We start from the raw sequence: 13,153 nt of genomic DNA, 5'->3' as shown, positions 1-13,153 counted from the left end.
ATATTTTATTAAAATATAAATATATATGATATATATGTGTGTATACATATATACACACATACATATAGCATTTTGTTCTTGATTTCTAACTTTCTTGCATTCACCTGAGAGAATGCCGATATTATTTGAAATTTATTGAAATTTGCTTTATGGTATAATATGTTTTCAATTTGTTTTCTCGAGAAAAATATAATTTTTCTATTTCTTATTATATCCAACTTGTGTTGTTATACACATACATGCATGTGCACACATGCATATAATTTTCTGTTTGTTATAATCTAGTATAATGAGGGATTTGTTCACATTTCTTTCTTTTTTATTTTTTTGCTTTACATATTTTGAGGCTATATTATTAAAGAACACTATTCTAAAATATGTAAATCTTTATTTTATTATGTAGTAATTCTCTCTATTCCTAATAATGTCTTTTCTTATAAAGTATGCTTTATATGATAATAATCTAGCCACTCCAACTTTAATTTAGTTTGTTTTTGCCTAACATACTTTTTTCCATATCTTTACCTTGAGTCTTTAGGTATGCCACTTACAAATATAACTAAAATCCATTCTGACCATCTCTATCTTTCAACTGAAGTGTTTAATCCATTTGTATTTATTGTGATTATTGCAGGAGGACAAGTCCTTGAATGACCTTGGCTGATTCAGCTCTCCCTGCTCCTTCTTACAATTCTTGGGCAGAATGTATGAGAATGTAACATCCTGAGAGAAGGAAGAACCATCTAGAACAGCCTGGGCTTTGTCTTTGTTCTTCTCAGAACAAGATGCTCTGCAGTGCTTAAGCTCAGTGATTTAAGTACCTGTAGGGTATAAAACCCAGAGTGGACTGCTTTCAGGGTCCCTCAGCAGTAGTGTGAAGTTGGGCATATGCAGGTGAGATTCTGTCTGCCCTGGGCAGCTTGCTTGAGTTCTAGGGGACCAGCTCACCATGGAGTCTACGCTTCTGTCTATCTTTGCTACTGATCTATGAGTAATAAGTTGGCTTTGCCTGACTTGTGCAGGTGTTTTGTCATACCAGACTGAGACGCTGGCAGCTGGGTTTGTGCAAAACCTTTAGAAGCTGGGTTTGTGTAAAGACTCCTGCCAGACCTGGGCACCCACCAGATATAGGAATCTTTACAAAAATTGGCAAGATGTTTAGAGTCCTCCCCTGGTAACCAGCGTATGGTGTATCCCTCATAAGGATTGATACCAGTGCATGGTATTGTGTTTCACAATTATGAATATATGTGGATTTTTTCTCATATCTACTTTTTGTTTTCTGTGTCTTGCTTTATGCTCTTTTTCTTGTTTCTTGTTTTTCAAAAATCCAATTAAAATTTTTTCCCTTCTTAAGGATTTTGGCGTTATACTTTTAGCTTTTTAGTGGTTACCCTTGACATGTTTCCGATGTACTTAACAAGATCTAAATTAGCCCATAACTTTCCCAGCCCCAACCTCTAAACAAATATGAGCCTCCGAACATTTTAACTCAATCCCTTATTTACATATCATCGTTTTTAGCCGGTTAGCACGTCCATTTTGTTGTTGTTGTTGAGATGGAGTTTTGCTCTTCTTGTTGCCCAGGCTGGAGTGAAATGGCACAATCTCGGCTCACCGCAACCTCCGCCTCCCAAGTTGAAGCAATTCTCCTGCCTCAGCCTCCTGAAGAGCTGGGATTACAGGTGTGCACCACCGTGCCCAGCTAATTTTGTATTTTTAGTAGAGATCTGGTTTCTCCATGTTGGTCAGGCGATCCCAACCTCAGGTGATCCGCCTGCGTTGGCCTCCCCAAGTGTTGGGATTACAGGCATGAGCCTTTGTGCCTGGCCTAGTATGTCCTTTTAAAAAAACACATAAATAGATATTATTCTTTTATAGAGAAAAGGTTTGCTTAGATTTACCTTGAGGGTCACCACTTATTCGCTCACTGTTTTTTCTCATTTTCAGATTCCCCTCTGGGATCATTTTCTTTCTATCTGAAGTATATTTTTAGAAGTTCGTCAGAAAAGAACTGTTGGTAAGCTCTCAATTTCTGTAATCTGAAACTTTCTTATTTTGCACTCAATCTTTAAAATCAGTTTTGCTTGATTTAAAATTCTAAGTTGGCAATCATTTCCCCCTGGACTTTCAATATATTAGACTACTATTTTCTAATCTCCATTGATATTGTTAAGAAGTCTATTATAATTCCACAATTGTAGGTCATCTATAATTTTTCTCTGATTGCTTTTAAGAGCTGCTTAGTGTGGCTGACTGTAGCTTTACTTTTACATTTGCTTTCCTGCCTGGTGGTATACATTGCACTTTCAGCGTTTTTGGATTCCAGTATTTCACTAGCTTTAGAAAATCCTTGGTCTTTATCTCTTTAAAATTTGCCTCTTCATCATTCTTTCCTTTTGGAACTCCAGTTATTTGTATGTTAGAGTTGTTCATTTTAACCTTTATCTCTGGTAATGACTCTTTTATATTTTCTATCCATTTGTCTCTCTTTTGCATTCTGGGTAATTGTTTTAGCTTTTAAAATTCAATAATTTTCTCCAATCTGCTGTTAAACTCATCAAATTGTTTCTGATCATTTTTTATTTCTGAAAATTCCACTTTTCACCCTGCCTGTGCTTTTATAGTATATTATTGCTTATTTATTTTTTGCAACTCTATTTTTTAATTCTTTAGGTATTTAATATATCATTATCCTATATTTGACAATTCTGTTCTTCTAAGTCCTTCAGGTTTTGTTTCCACTGATTCTCACCTATGGTTTATTAATGTAAATATTAAGCTTCTTATGTGGTTGATCTGAACTGAGGTTGCTTTTCTTCAGAAAGGACTTGCATTTGCTTCTGCCAGGAGCCAAGGAGAGCTATTTTTTGTTTGTTTGTTTGTTTGTTTTTGATTTCTGTGTGTGTTCCCATTTATTTTCTGTCCTGGTGATCTCCCCTACTTCCTGCAAATTCAGTATTGCCTTAAAAAGTATGTCTTTTGTTTAGGAACTAATTGTGTTTTAAGCAGAAAGACCCTTCAGGGAGTTAAAAGTCTGAATAAATTCTCTAGTTGCGGAACTTTTAAATGTTGGCTAAAATTAGATTTTTAAGAATAGACTCTTCATATATGAGAATTATACAAATAAGCTAGGTTTCTGGTCTAATAAATGAAATCAACACTCAGTAAGCAAGAGCGGTGATTATTCACTTTACGGGAGGATTGGCAGTGAAGGTTTTTGGTTGCCTAGTGCATCAAAGTTCCATTTGTGACTGTTCATTTCTGAACAGAGAAAACAAAAATGAAGCCAAGGCATTTTTGAGTAACTATTAGAGATGACACTCAACTAAGACAAACTACCTAGAATTATTAAAGAAACTGGTGAGGGAAAACAGAATTTAACTAAACAAAAATCTACTTTGCACACTTCCCAGGAAACACAATTTGGTATATTTCACTCTGGATAAAAAATGGTTATAATCAAATTTTGTTTTTGTTTTTTAAACCCTATCAGTTTTCTGGTCCGCTCCCTTTACATTTACATTTTCTCTAACAGTTATTTTCAACGGTTTTATCCATCTTCAATCTTCAGAGCTAAACCTTCTTCCTCCCGTGATGTTCTCAGCAGAAGGGACTGACTGTTTTTTTAAAAAGAACAGACAACATCAGAAGGGAACTGTCACAGGCTGTGTCATCACAACTAGCCCCTCCCCTTAATACTCAGCCACTTCTTTTCCCCTTTTCTCCTAGTGGCAAAGGACAAGCTCCTCCTCCTCCAGAGCCACCTGTACTCTGCACTCCATCTCTTCCCAGTGTCCTCCAGGACTTTGTGATTCTCTATCATTCTCTCCCTCATCTTCCATCATTCCTTTTCACCTTGTTTATTCCCCAGAAGCATTTAAAACATGTTCAGGTCAGAACCATGGAAAACAATAACCAGTCCTCCTTCAACCCCTATACCCTTCCCGTTACCAGTCCTTTCTCTTTCCCCTGCTTTACAGCCAAATCTCAGAAGAGCTGTCCAGAATTACTGTCTCCATTTCCTTCTTATTCATACTCAATTGGGATTTTACCCTCAACGTCCCACTGAAATTCTCACCATTAGGTTTCCATGTTTCCAAATCTAGTTGACATTTATTGGTTTTCACCCTATGTGATTTCTTCGTAGCATTCAACACAATTTCAAACACAGTGGACACAATACACACACACACAAACACACGCACACACACCTTTAGTCTTTATCTTAAAATATCGGCTACAAGAAAGTCAATAATGTTTAGTTGAGTATCACTGCATTTAAAAAGCAATTTATTTATTGTAAGACTAGTAATATAATAATTATTCATTATTACTGTTACATATGTATGTTTTAGTATAAATTACTTCTACTTTGTGTTTCAGTTTAGACCTTACATTGATTTTAAAAATTATATGCCTAGGTAGGTTATATTATTTCCTAATTTAATTTCAGAAATTAGTAAAGAGATTTTCAAAGTATTTCTTAGAGGAAGTCAGTGATCTTTGATGGGACTGAGAATTTCTGCTCTAGTGGAGCCAACTGTCTCTTGGTTGAGACTAGGGTAGTGGCCCAGCACAAGAAAGCTTCTGCACTCCAAGAGCCAGCTTCATTGCTTTCGGGAAAGATTCAGTGTGTCAAACAGCTGAATGATAACTTTCTCTCCTGAACTGATATGAGTGATTTTGGTGGTTCCTTAGTTCTTACATGGGCTACCTTAGTGGTGGGTATTTTTCAACTATTTGATTACTTCTTTGTAAAGTTAACTCTCCCAGCTTTATGCATGGGAGGACACAGAGGAGAAAAGTAAACCTCCAAGCACAAGATGCTTTTCACCTTGAAAATTGTTTGTCCTGAATGTATTTCCTGGTCGTGGTTCTTTCTTTGGAAAATCCTTATCATGAACTCAAAATGGCAGGGCCATCTTTTGGTTATTGTTCCCAATCAACGGTTTTTAGCCACTAGACCACTTTCTGCACTGGGTTTCTTGTCTCCTCACCCTGTACCATAAGGCAGTCTGGTTGCTTCAGCAGGAAGGCTCGGCTGCATGATAGGCGGGTGGTCTCTGAAGAGAGCTCCTCTTGTTTTCCCGATGGACCCAGGGCCAATGTGCCGCAGCCCCTGCGAAGCACAAAGTACGAGGCTGTGGCTCCTGGATGGAGTGTTTCTCCCTTTGCCTTTAAGAGAACACGGGGTCAGGCCGGGCGCGGTGGCTCAAGCCTGTAATCCCAGCACTTTGGGAGGCCGAGACGGGCGGATCACGAGGTCAGGAGATCGAGACCATCCTGGCTAACACGGTGAAACCCCGTCTCTACTAAAAAATACAAAAAACTAGCCGGGCGACGTGGCGGGCGCCTATAGTCCCAGCTACTCGGGAGGCTGAGGCAGGAGAATGGTGTGAACCCGGGAGGCGGAGCTTGCAGTGAGCAGAGATCCGGCCACTGCACTCCAGCCTGGGCGACACAGCGAGACTCCGTCTCAAAAAAAAAAAAAAAAAAAAAAAAAAAAGAACACGGGGTCATAGCAGTGTGCAGACGTGTACCTTGCCAGGGCTGCCAGGGGAATGCAGGCTCCTGGGGAGGGTTGAGGGGACAGAGATGTGTGTGCACTGATTACTGTGCCATAGACTACAGCACAGCAGAGGCAAAGAATGCCATCTAAGCCCTTGTTGCTCGGAGTGTCCGAGGATCATTACCATCCAGGTCATCCAGGAGCTTATTAGAAATGCACAGTCTCAGACCTCACCCCAGACCATGAATCAGAACCTGCATTTGAACCACATTCCTAGGTGACTCCCAGGCACATTATAATTCTAGAAGCTCTGCTGCTTTTACCTGCACTCAAGGCCTCAGACTTCTGACCACTCCAGAAAGCCTTCCTTTCACATCCCAACGCCCCCACCCGACACTCTGTCACCTGGATCTTGCCCATTTCCTCCCTGGCATGTCCCTTAGTTCCTTAGGTCTGCGCATCTGCCCTTCCTCATTGGCCAGCTCTAGCACAGATCACTGTGTTCACCTTGGCAGTCCCAAGTCCTTGCATACTGCCTGCCTGAGAGCAGGCTCCAAGCTGAAGGCCTCTGGAGTCAGTGGATGAATGGATATGTGATCTACATGGCAGAAATAAAAGCCTGAAGCTTGCAGAAGGTTAGGTGTTTATTTGCACTGCTTTTTAGACCGTCTACCAGGTTAAAAAAAAATTACACAGACTCTTTTGAAGGCATAGATTTTAGATATCAACCTCAGACTGTGGCATTTGGGATTTCCAGAGCATGTTGTTGAGGCACTTTTGTACCCAGAGGCACATGGAATTTACCAGGCTTTAGGGAGTGATGTGCTCTCAGGGGCTGCTGCTGCCAGTAGCCTGGTGAGGTAGGGAGGACAGCAGTGGACGCACGGTCAGGGCCCAGTACACAGCCCGCCTGCCTTTCATGTGCTGATTGTCCAGCAGGTGGCACCTGTTCCCTCCTGCCACCCACCTTAGAATCGCTTCCCTCTTGATGAGCACCTTCAGCCAGAGGTGGGTGGGAAGGGGAGGACATGCACTGGGCTCTGCTCTGTGCCAGCATCTTTGGTATAAGGAGCCATTCCCTGGCCCAGGGCAGGCAGCCCGTACCCACTAGGGTTGGGGATCATTATGGGTCTCCATTACCCATGCTCTCTCTGCCTCTCATTAGCAGGGAGTCGATGGGCCCTCATTATGCCAAGGCAATGCTAAAATCTCTGCTTTACCTGCCCCCTTCTCAGCGAGGCTCTCTGTGGGCCACAGCTGATGCTCCATCAGTGCCAGTTTATGAGACAAGTTTCTGCCGCTCAGCCTTGGCACGGCAGATGGAAAACACCAGCAGGAAGAGCTTGCCCGGCATGGCCTTCCCTGCATCGGTCAAGTGCCTAATGAGCTATCCTTGCGGTGGGCTTTTCTCCTGCTTTTCACTGAAGAACCCTCATGTGCTCCATAGACATGAGCTCATGAAGCCTCCCTGGGGGGCAGGGGCAGCCTCATCTGTGACACTCTCTCTGGGCAGCCTTCCCCGGCCCTGCTGGCTTCCTTCTATCAGAAGATGCCTGCGGGCCCAGGAGACTCATCAAGACCTCACCCCCTTTGTCTTCAAAGATGCTTTTTTTGGTGGCAGATCACCCTGGTTCTGCAGGGGGTTGGGGGCTCAGCCAAGAACACCTGTTTCTCCACAGGGGAAGTAAGCTAGGGTCAGGAGGAAGCAGCGAGGATGGCGTGTGACTGGACGACAGACGTCCTGTGGCCCCGGCGGTGCTCTCTCCTCTTGTGCTTTGGGGCAGCAGCATTTCAGGTTTGTAGCTTTGGTGGAAAAGTTGCTCCCCACTGTTTTGAAATGTAATGCTCCATGAGGAGGAAGTTGGAGCCAGTGTGGTTTTCTGGGTCCTCTGCCAGAGGACATCTGGAGTCCCCAGTATGTCTCCCCAGGACCGACTTAATGAAGACAATCCTTCAGCCCATGCAGGGTCCCTGAAAGGGCTCAACTCTGGCGCCCGGGGAGCTTTACTCCCTAGTGTGTTCTCTCACTCTCCCCCTTGGGCTGATTTCTAAAGGGTCTACTCTAGGCCTTCCTGGGAGATGTTCAAACTACAGATGGAAAGGGTGAGAAGGCACAGTGGTTGAAAGGATGCTCATCACCAGCTTAAAGGAAGGAAGGAAATTACACTTTGTTCTCAAGCCAGGTTCACTAATGGCTCTGGCAAGGAGGTGACTTCACTCTCACAGGAGGATCCATTTGCAGGCTCCACGGTGACTTCTGACTTTTAGGGAAAATGTCTCCCCCACTCAGCAAGGATGAGGTGCAGCAGCTTCAGCCCAATCCCCCCATCCTCCCAGCACCCCACAAAGGACCAGGCACAGGCTCCAGGCCGACTGCCTGATTTTGCTCGTCCCCAGTCCTCCTGCTGCTGCCCCAGGTGGAGGGAAGAGATAACGGCCCCTGCTCACAGGCACCCTCACAGGCATCGGGGGTGACCCTGGGCAGAGCTGTTGCTTTCCCTCCTCCTCAGAGCTCCAGCTCTGCAAGAGCCTTGGGGGAGTAGCAAAAGGGGAGTTGTAGGGGTGGGATGGGCAGGGATAAATTGAACCCACCACAGCACAAGCCTCTTCTGTACAAAAAGTGTGTATATCTCTGCAAATGTCACAATAGCATGATCTGCTCTTCTCTTAACATACGGCACTTGCTTTTAAATCTACAAGTTGAAATCTCAGAGACCCAACTTTTTAGCTAGCTATGTGTAATTGCAAATCCTGTTATATATGTGGAATATATGTAAATACGTATCACACATATGTGTGTATATCATTCTGAATAGTATTGCATACATTTGAGTCCCAGGAATTTGGACCTCAAACCTCCTATTTGCACACAGTTACACCGCTCTGCACCACCAAGGAAAGAAAACCTAACAGGCCCAGGGCACCGTCCCTCGTGTGCCTGGTGTCCAGAGCCCAGGGCAGGCACCTCATACGTGGCTCGTCTTCTCGGCCAGGGCGTGGTCCGTGGGCAGTGTGAACTTGATGGCGCCATCCCTCTCCCAGCCCCTCCGGATCCTGGTGAGTCTGCGGCTGATGCAGGGCAGAAGAAACAGGGCTTTGGCCAGGATGATGACGCACGGCACCAGCAGCGTGAGCGTGAAGGTGGGAGGCAGGTAGAACTTGTAGCGGCTCTCCTCGAAGGCGCGGGTCCAGCCATAGGTGAGCGTGTGCAGTGTGCTCAGCACCAGGGCCACAAAGCCCAGCGAGGACTGTGGAGCAAAAAAAAGGCTAGAGTGAGGGCAAGGGGATGACAGATGCCAGCAATCCTGCCAACGACTCATCTGTTGGCCTGGCGGAGGGGAAGGAGGGTGGCCTTAGCACTTGTGGCTCTGGGTTGGAACCGGAGTTCTATCACTCTTAGTGGGATTTTATGATAACTCCAACTCTCTGTGCCTCAGCTTCCACAACAGGAAAATGGGAAGAATGCTTCTATGCTGAAGGTGTCTAAGGCCTGACAAATTCATGTGGATTCCTTACAATAACCATATAACCATGCTTTTTCCTTCACTTGGTTATTTGTATCTCTGGAGGCTGCTGGATGATTTCAGATGGAATTAAGTTCAAAGAAGTTTAAAAAACATTTAAAGCCTGCTGCGGTGGCTCTCGCCTGTAATCCCAACACTTTGGGAGGCCTAGGTGGGCGGACTGCTTGAGCCTAGGGGTTCGAGACCAGCCTGGGCAACATAGTGAGACCCTGTTTCTTCAAAAAATACAAAAAAATTAGCCCGGCTGTGGCAGCCTGTGCCTGTTGTCCCAGCTACTTGGGAGGCTGAGATGGGAGAATCACTTGAGCCCAAGAGGTCAAGGCTGCAGTGAGCCAAGATTGTGCCACTATACTACTGCACTACTGCACTCCATCCTGGGTGACAGAGCAAGACCCTGTCTCTAAATATATATATACATATACATGTATATGTGTGTATGTGTGTATATACAAATTTTACTAGTTATATGTGTATTTTAATGTATATTAGAGTAACAAGTGTCTGCCTGCATACCAAAATCATAATTTCACAGATAACATTTGGCCTAAGTTAAGATTAGATAAAAAGTGGATTGATTTTAAATTAGCTTGAAGATAAATGCAGAGTAAATAAAATTTACAGATGGCATGCGGATTTGGCACCAGTAGTGAAGGCCCACTCATGGGGCCTGTGGTCTGGGTGACCTGGCACCATATAGAAAGCCCCAGAACACCACACAGACGCCCTCTGTGCATGCCAGACCTTCACCTCCCGCCCCATGCTGGGTTATAAATATCCCAGCATGGGATATTTCCCTGGGTGGAAACCCAGCTGGGCCTACTCTTCCCTCTGGAGGAGATTAGTGACCATGGGGAGAAGAGACTATTCAACTCCAAATGGAAATAGTCCCAGCCATTTTACAATGGAGCTTCCCACCCCTTGAACCATGTGTGGGCTTTTGTGGGTCACTTCCAGCCAAGAGTGACTGATCCACCACCCAAAGCATGTTTCTGTAGGAGCTGCAATGTGCAAATGGCTGGGAAGTGCTGCTCTGTGACTCAGCCTCTTGGCATGTACGAGTTCTCATGGACCACGAAGGAAGAGATCCAGGTTCTACTGTTGGTGCTGGTTCAACTGATATGAACCCTGGGCAGTCCACTTAATCAACTTCAGTGGGAGATAAGTAATTTCCAAAGCTAAAGTCAGAGGGGGAAGCGCTGGGTAGGCGCAGTCGCCTCCATCTAGTCCCCTAGACAGCGAGAGCGAGGGAAGAGTGGCACAGGGGGCTCTGACTGAATTCTGCGAGCACTGGGGAGCCACTGAGAGCTTTGGGGCAGGAGAGACCGTGTCTATTACACAGGGATGGAAATAGCAATGACCCATCAAGCAATGAACACATACGCATTTTCTCCAAGGAGACATTGCGAGGGTGTCATTTAAATGTGGCGGCACACCGAGACCTCTGGGTGGTCTCTATGGATCCCCTTCTAGCCCGGCTTGTCGGCATCAATCCAGAGCCTGGGCTGACAGATGCTTCTCATTTGCACTCCCCTCAGACGTGTTTCTAAGAGGGTCTGATTCCACACTGGGCCCCGTTCTTGCTCCTCCCTGGTATGTGTGTGTGTGTGTGTACGTGTGTGTCCCTTCGTTTGCGCCTGCTCCAGAACAGACACCAGGATGGTGAACGTCAGTGAGTGAAAGAACGTGGTGTGGGAGAATTGCTTGTAATGCTTTTGCTAAAGATAATAATAAACATTTTCCAATGGCTGCACACTACAATTTCACAGACAGGTTCTCACGTTCAACATCCTTGGGCCCAAGTAAAATAACCAAATAAAACCTTCTCTATCCTTCCTCACCCTCTCTGGTTCTTCTTGGCTTTGTGTCCACTTCCAGAATCTTCTTGGCCCGGTCTTTAACAGCTTCTGGCTCACCACGAAGCGTGAGGAAGCCACCATGGGCTTTGTGCTGTCACTCACAGTGAATTCCTATCATTTTAATGTAGTCACCTCCCAAAGAGAAGCCTCCTTGACTGTCAGTTGCACACGTAAGCAAATCCTTGCCACTTCCAGAAGTGTCTTATCAATAATTCCAAATCCCCTGCAACTTCTCAGCCACCCCAACTTTTCTAAATTCTAATCTCTTGGTGTGGAAGACTGTGGTTAAAAAGGTCCCCAGCACTGACCATCAAGAAAAAGTCTTGGTTGGGTGTGGCGGCTCACGCCTGTAATCCCAACACTTTGGGAGGCCGAGGCGGGCGGATCACCTGAGGCTGGGAGTTCAAGACCAGCCTGACCAACATGGAGAAACCCCGTCTCTACTAAAAATACAAAATTAGCCAGATGTTGTGGCACATGCCTGTAATCCCAGCTACTTGCTTGAACCTGGGAGGCAGAGGTTGTGGTGAGCCAAAATCATGCCATTGCACTCCAGCCTGGGCAACAAGAGTGATATTCCATCTCAAAAAAAAGAGTAAGTCTTGAAGTCAATCACCCTGATGTTCCCTAGCCAGGTTCCCAGCCCTAATTAACTGTGGGCCCTCCCACCCCTCCTCATTGTGGACTTACTGGTGTTGCTAAGATGGCTGGGTGATGCCCTTTATCCCCAAGAGTTTGTCAGTCTGTGGCTATCAGACTGTGGTTTTCAAACCTTGCTACACATTAAAATCACCTGGGGAGCTTGCTTGGGTAAAATATTAGTGCCTAAACCCCACTCCCAGAAATTCAGATTAAATTGGTTTGGGGTGGGACATGGGCATCTGTTGTTTTTTAAGGTTCGCCAGATGAGGCTGATCGGCAGCCAGGACTAAACCACTCATTTAGGAGACTGTCGTCACCACACCCTTCTAGCTTCAGGGTGAAAAGTCCACACGGGCCCCTCTGCTCAGGTCACTTGACTGGGGAGGACCTGGACCTATCTGTTCCTTAGACAAAGCCCCACTGAAAGCCTTTTGGCGCCCACCTCTGTGTCGTGGCGCTTTTCTAGAAGGGGCAGCAATGGGAGCCCGTCCAGGCCTGGAAAGCCAGCCTTAGTGGCCCCAGTGAGGTCTTCGCATTTCCCTCGGGCAGCTGTAGCTCCAGTAGCTCTGCCCTTGTAGCTCCAGTGTTTGGTCTGTGTGGGCCACTGTCCCCAGCCCCTGATCTGGAGAGTGATGAATTTTGCTGGACACTCTGGGCTCTGCACAGGGACAGTGAGGAGACACTGCTCCGAGGCCCACCAGGAGTCAGCTGCTCCTGTTCATATATCCTCATGCTTGTGCTATCCAAAATCCCATGGTGCAGACAGCAGGAAGCTCCAGCCTCAGCCTAGTGGTTCATAGCAAAGGCCGACAGCCAAAGGCCAGCCAATAACAAAGGGCCTTTGACTTTCCTGTCCCAGTGGGAAGCCTGCAGGATTCCAGAGTTTCTTTCCTGAAAACTCTCCTTGGGAACAATTTAAAAATCCCAGAACCCAAAGAAGCCCAAAAGAAGGGGAGGGATTGTCATGAGGCAATTAATAAGATCCCTAAGCTAGGGCCATTTTTATTATACGTAAGCTTGTTAGCAAAAAAGAAACAGCCAGGTCGTTGTAGCTCCTGCTGGTGCTCAATTACTATGGCGTGAAGGGGCTTTGGACAATCGCTTACGAAGCTGGGGTCAGGCTGGTCTTGTCATTATTTCAGGCAGGTGCCTGGAGTGGGCAAGGTCACAGGCAGTTCCTCTAACTCTGGGAGAGAACTTAGGTTCTGAAAGCTGAACCCTCATTTTTCTGTGCAGATGAGCTGAGCTGCTCTGACTGGGGTATTTTGCAGTCTAACATCTAATAATGTTTAACTGGCTGAATTGGAACAGTTAGCACAACCCAAACCAAACCAACACGATAACAAAAACTACCCAAAGGAACACAAAATAAAATGTAAAGCTTTGAAAACAGCTTTGGGAACAAAAGGATAAATGCCAGCGCAAGTCACCTCTTTGTGGAATCAACATTGTTTCAATGGTTTTTAGCTAAATAAAGTGTCTGAGATGTTCAAACCAGAGCGACTTCACCTTGAATGGGGGCTGGGTAAAATGAGGCTGAGACCTACTGGGCTGCAGTCCCAGGAGGTTAAACATTGCTAGTCACAGGATGACATAGGAAGTCGGCTCAAGATACAGGT

The 13,153-nt window shown here is 45.4% G+C and overlaps 2 protein-coding genes across 6 annotated transcripts in view; one reads left to right on the top strand and one right to left on the bottom strand.

The window, feature by feature from the left end:
• Nucleotides 1–8,641, top strand: part of C14H2orf76 (chromosome 14 C2orf76 homolog) — a 96,070-nt gene extending 87,429 nt beyond the window's left edge. Inside the window, exons 8-10 of one of the 5 annotated variants that reach the window (XR_004053138.1) lie at nucleotides 1,951–2,020; nucleotides 7,192–7,307; nucleotides 8,386–8,405. Coding sequence is in view for 3 of the 5 variants with exons in the window: in XM_030916240.1 (XP_030772100.1) it covers nucleotides 1,951–1,996 (46 nt within the window). In the remaining 2 variants the exon portion in view is untranslated. The other 4 variants (XR_004053139.1, XM_030916240.1, XM_030916241.1 and 1 more) reach the window with 4 other exon arrangements.
• The window catches only part of STEAP3 (STEAP3 metalloreductase), a 41,914-nt gene continuing 34,899 nt past the window's right edge, over nucleotides 6,139–13,153 (bottom strand). Inside the window, exon 5 of the mRNA XM_010362154.2 lies at nucleotides 6,139–8,760. Coding sequence (XP_010360456.2) covers nucleotides 8,479–8,760 — 282 coding nt within the window. The 3' untranslated portion in view covers nucleotides 6,139–8,478. The remainder of the gene's footprint in view (nucleotides 8,761–13,153) is intronic.

This window comes from Rhinopithecus roxellana, chromosome 14 (genome assembly GCF_007565055.1).
Source record: "Rhinopithecus roxellana isolate Shanxi Qingling chromosome 14, ASM756505v1, whole genome shotgun sequence".
Classification (NCBI taxonomy): domain Eukaryota; kingdom Metazoa; phylum Chordata; class Mammalia; order Primates; family Cercopithecidae; genus Rhinopithecus; species Rhinopithecus roxellana.
This window is presented reverse-complemented; position numbering and strand designations above follow the sequence as displayed.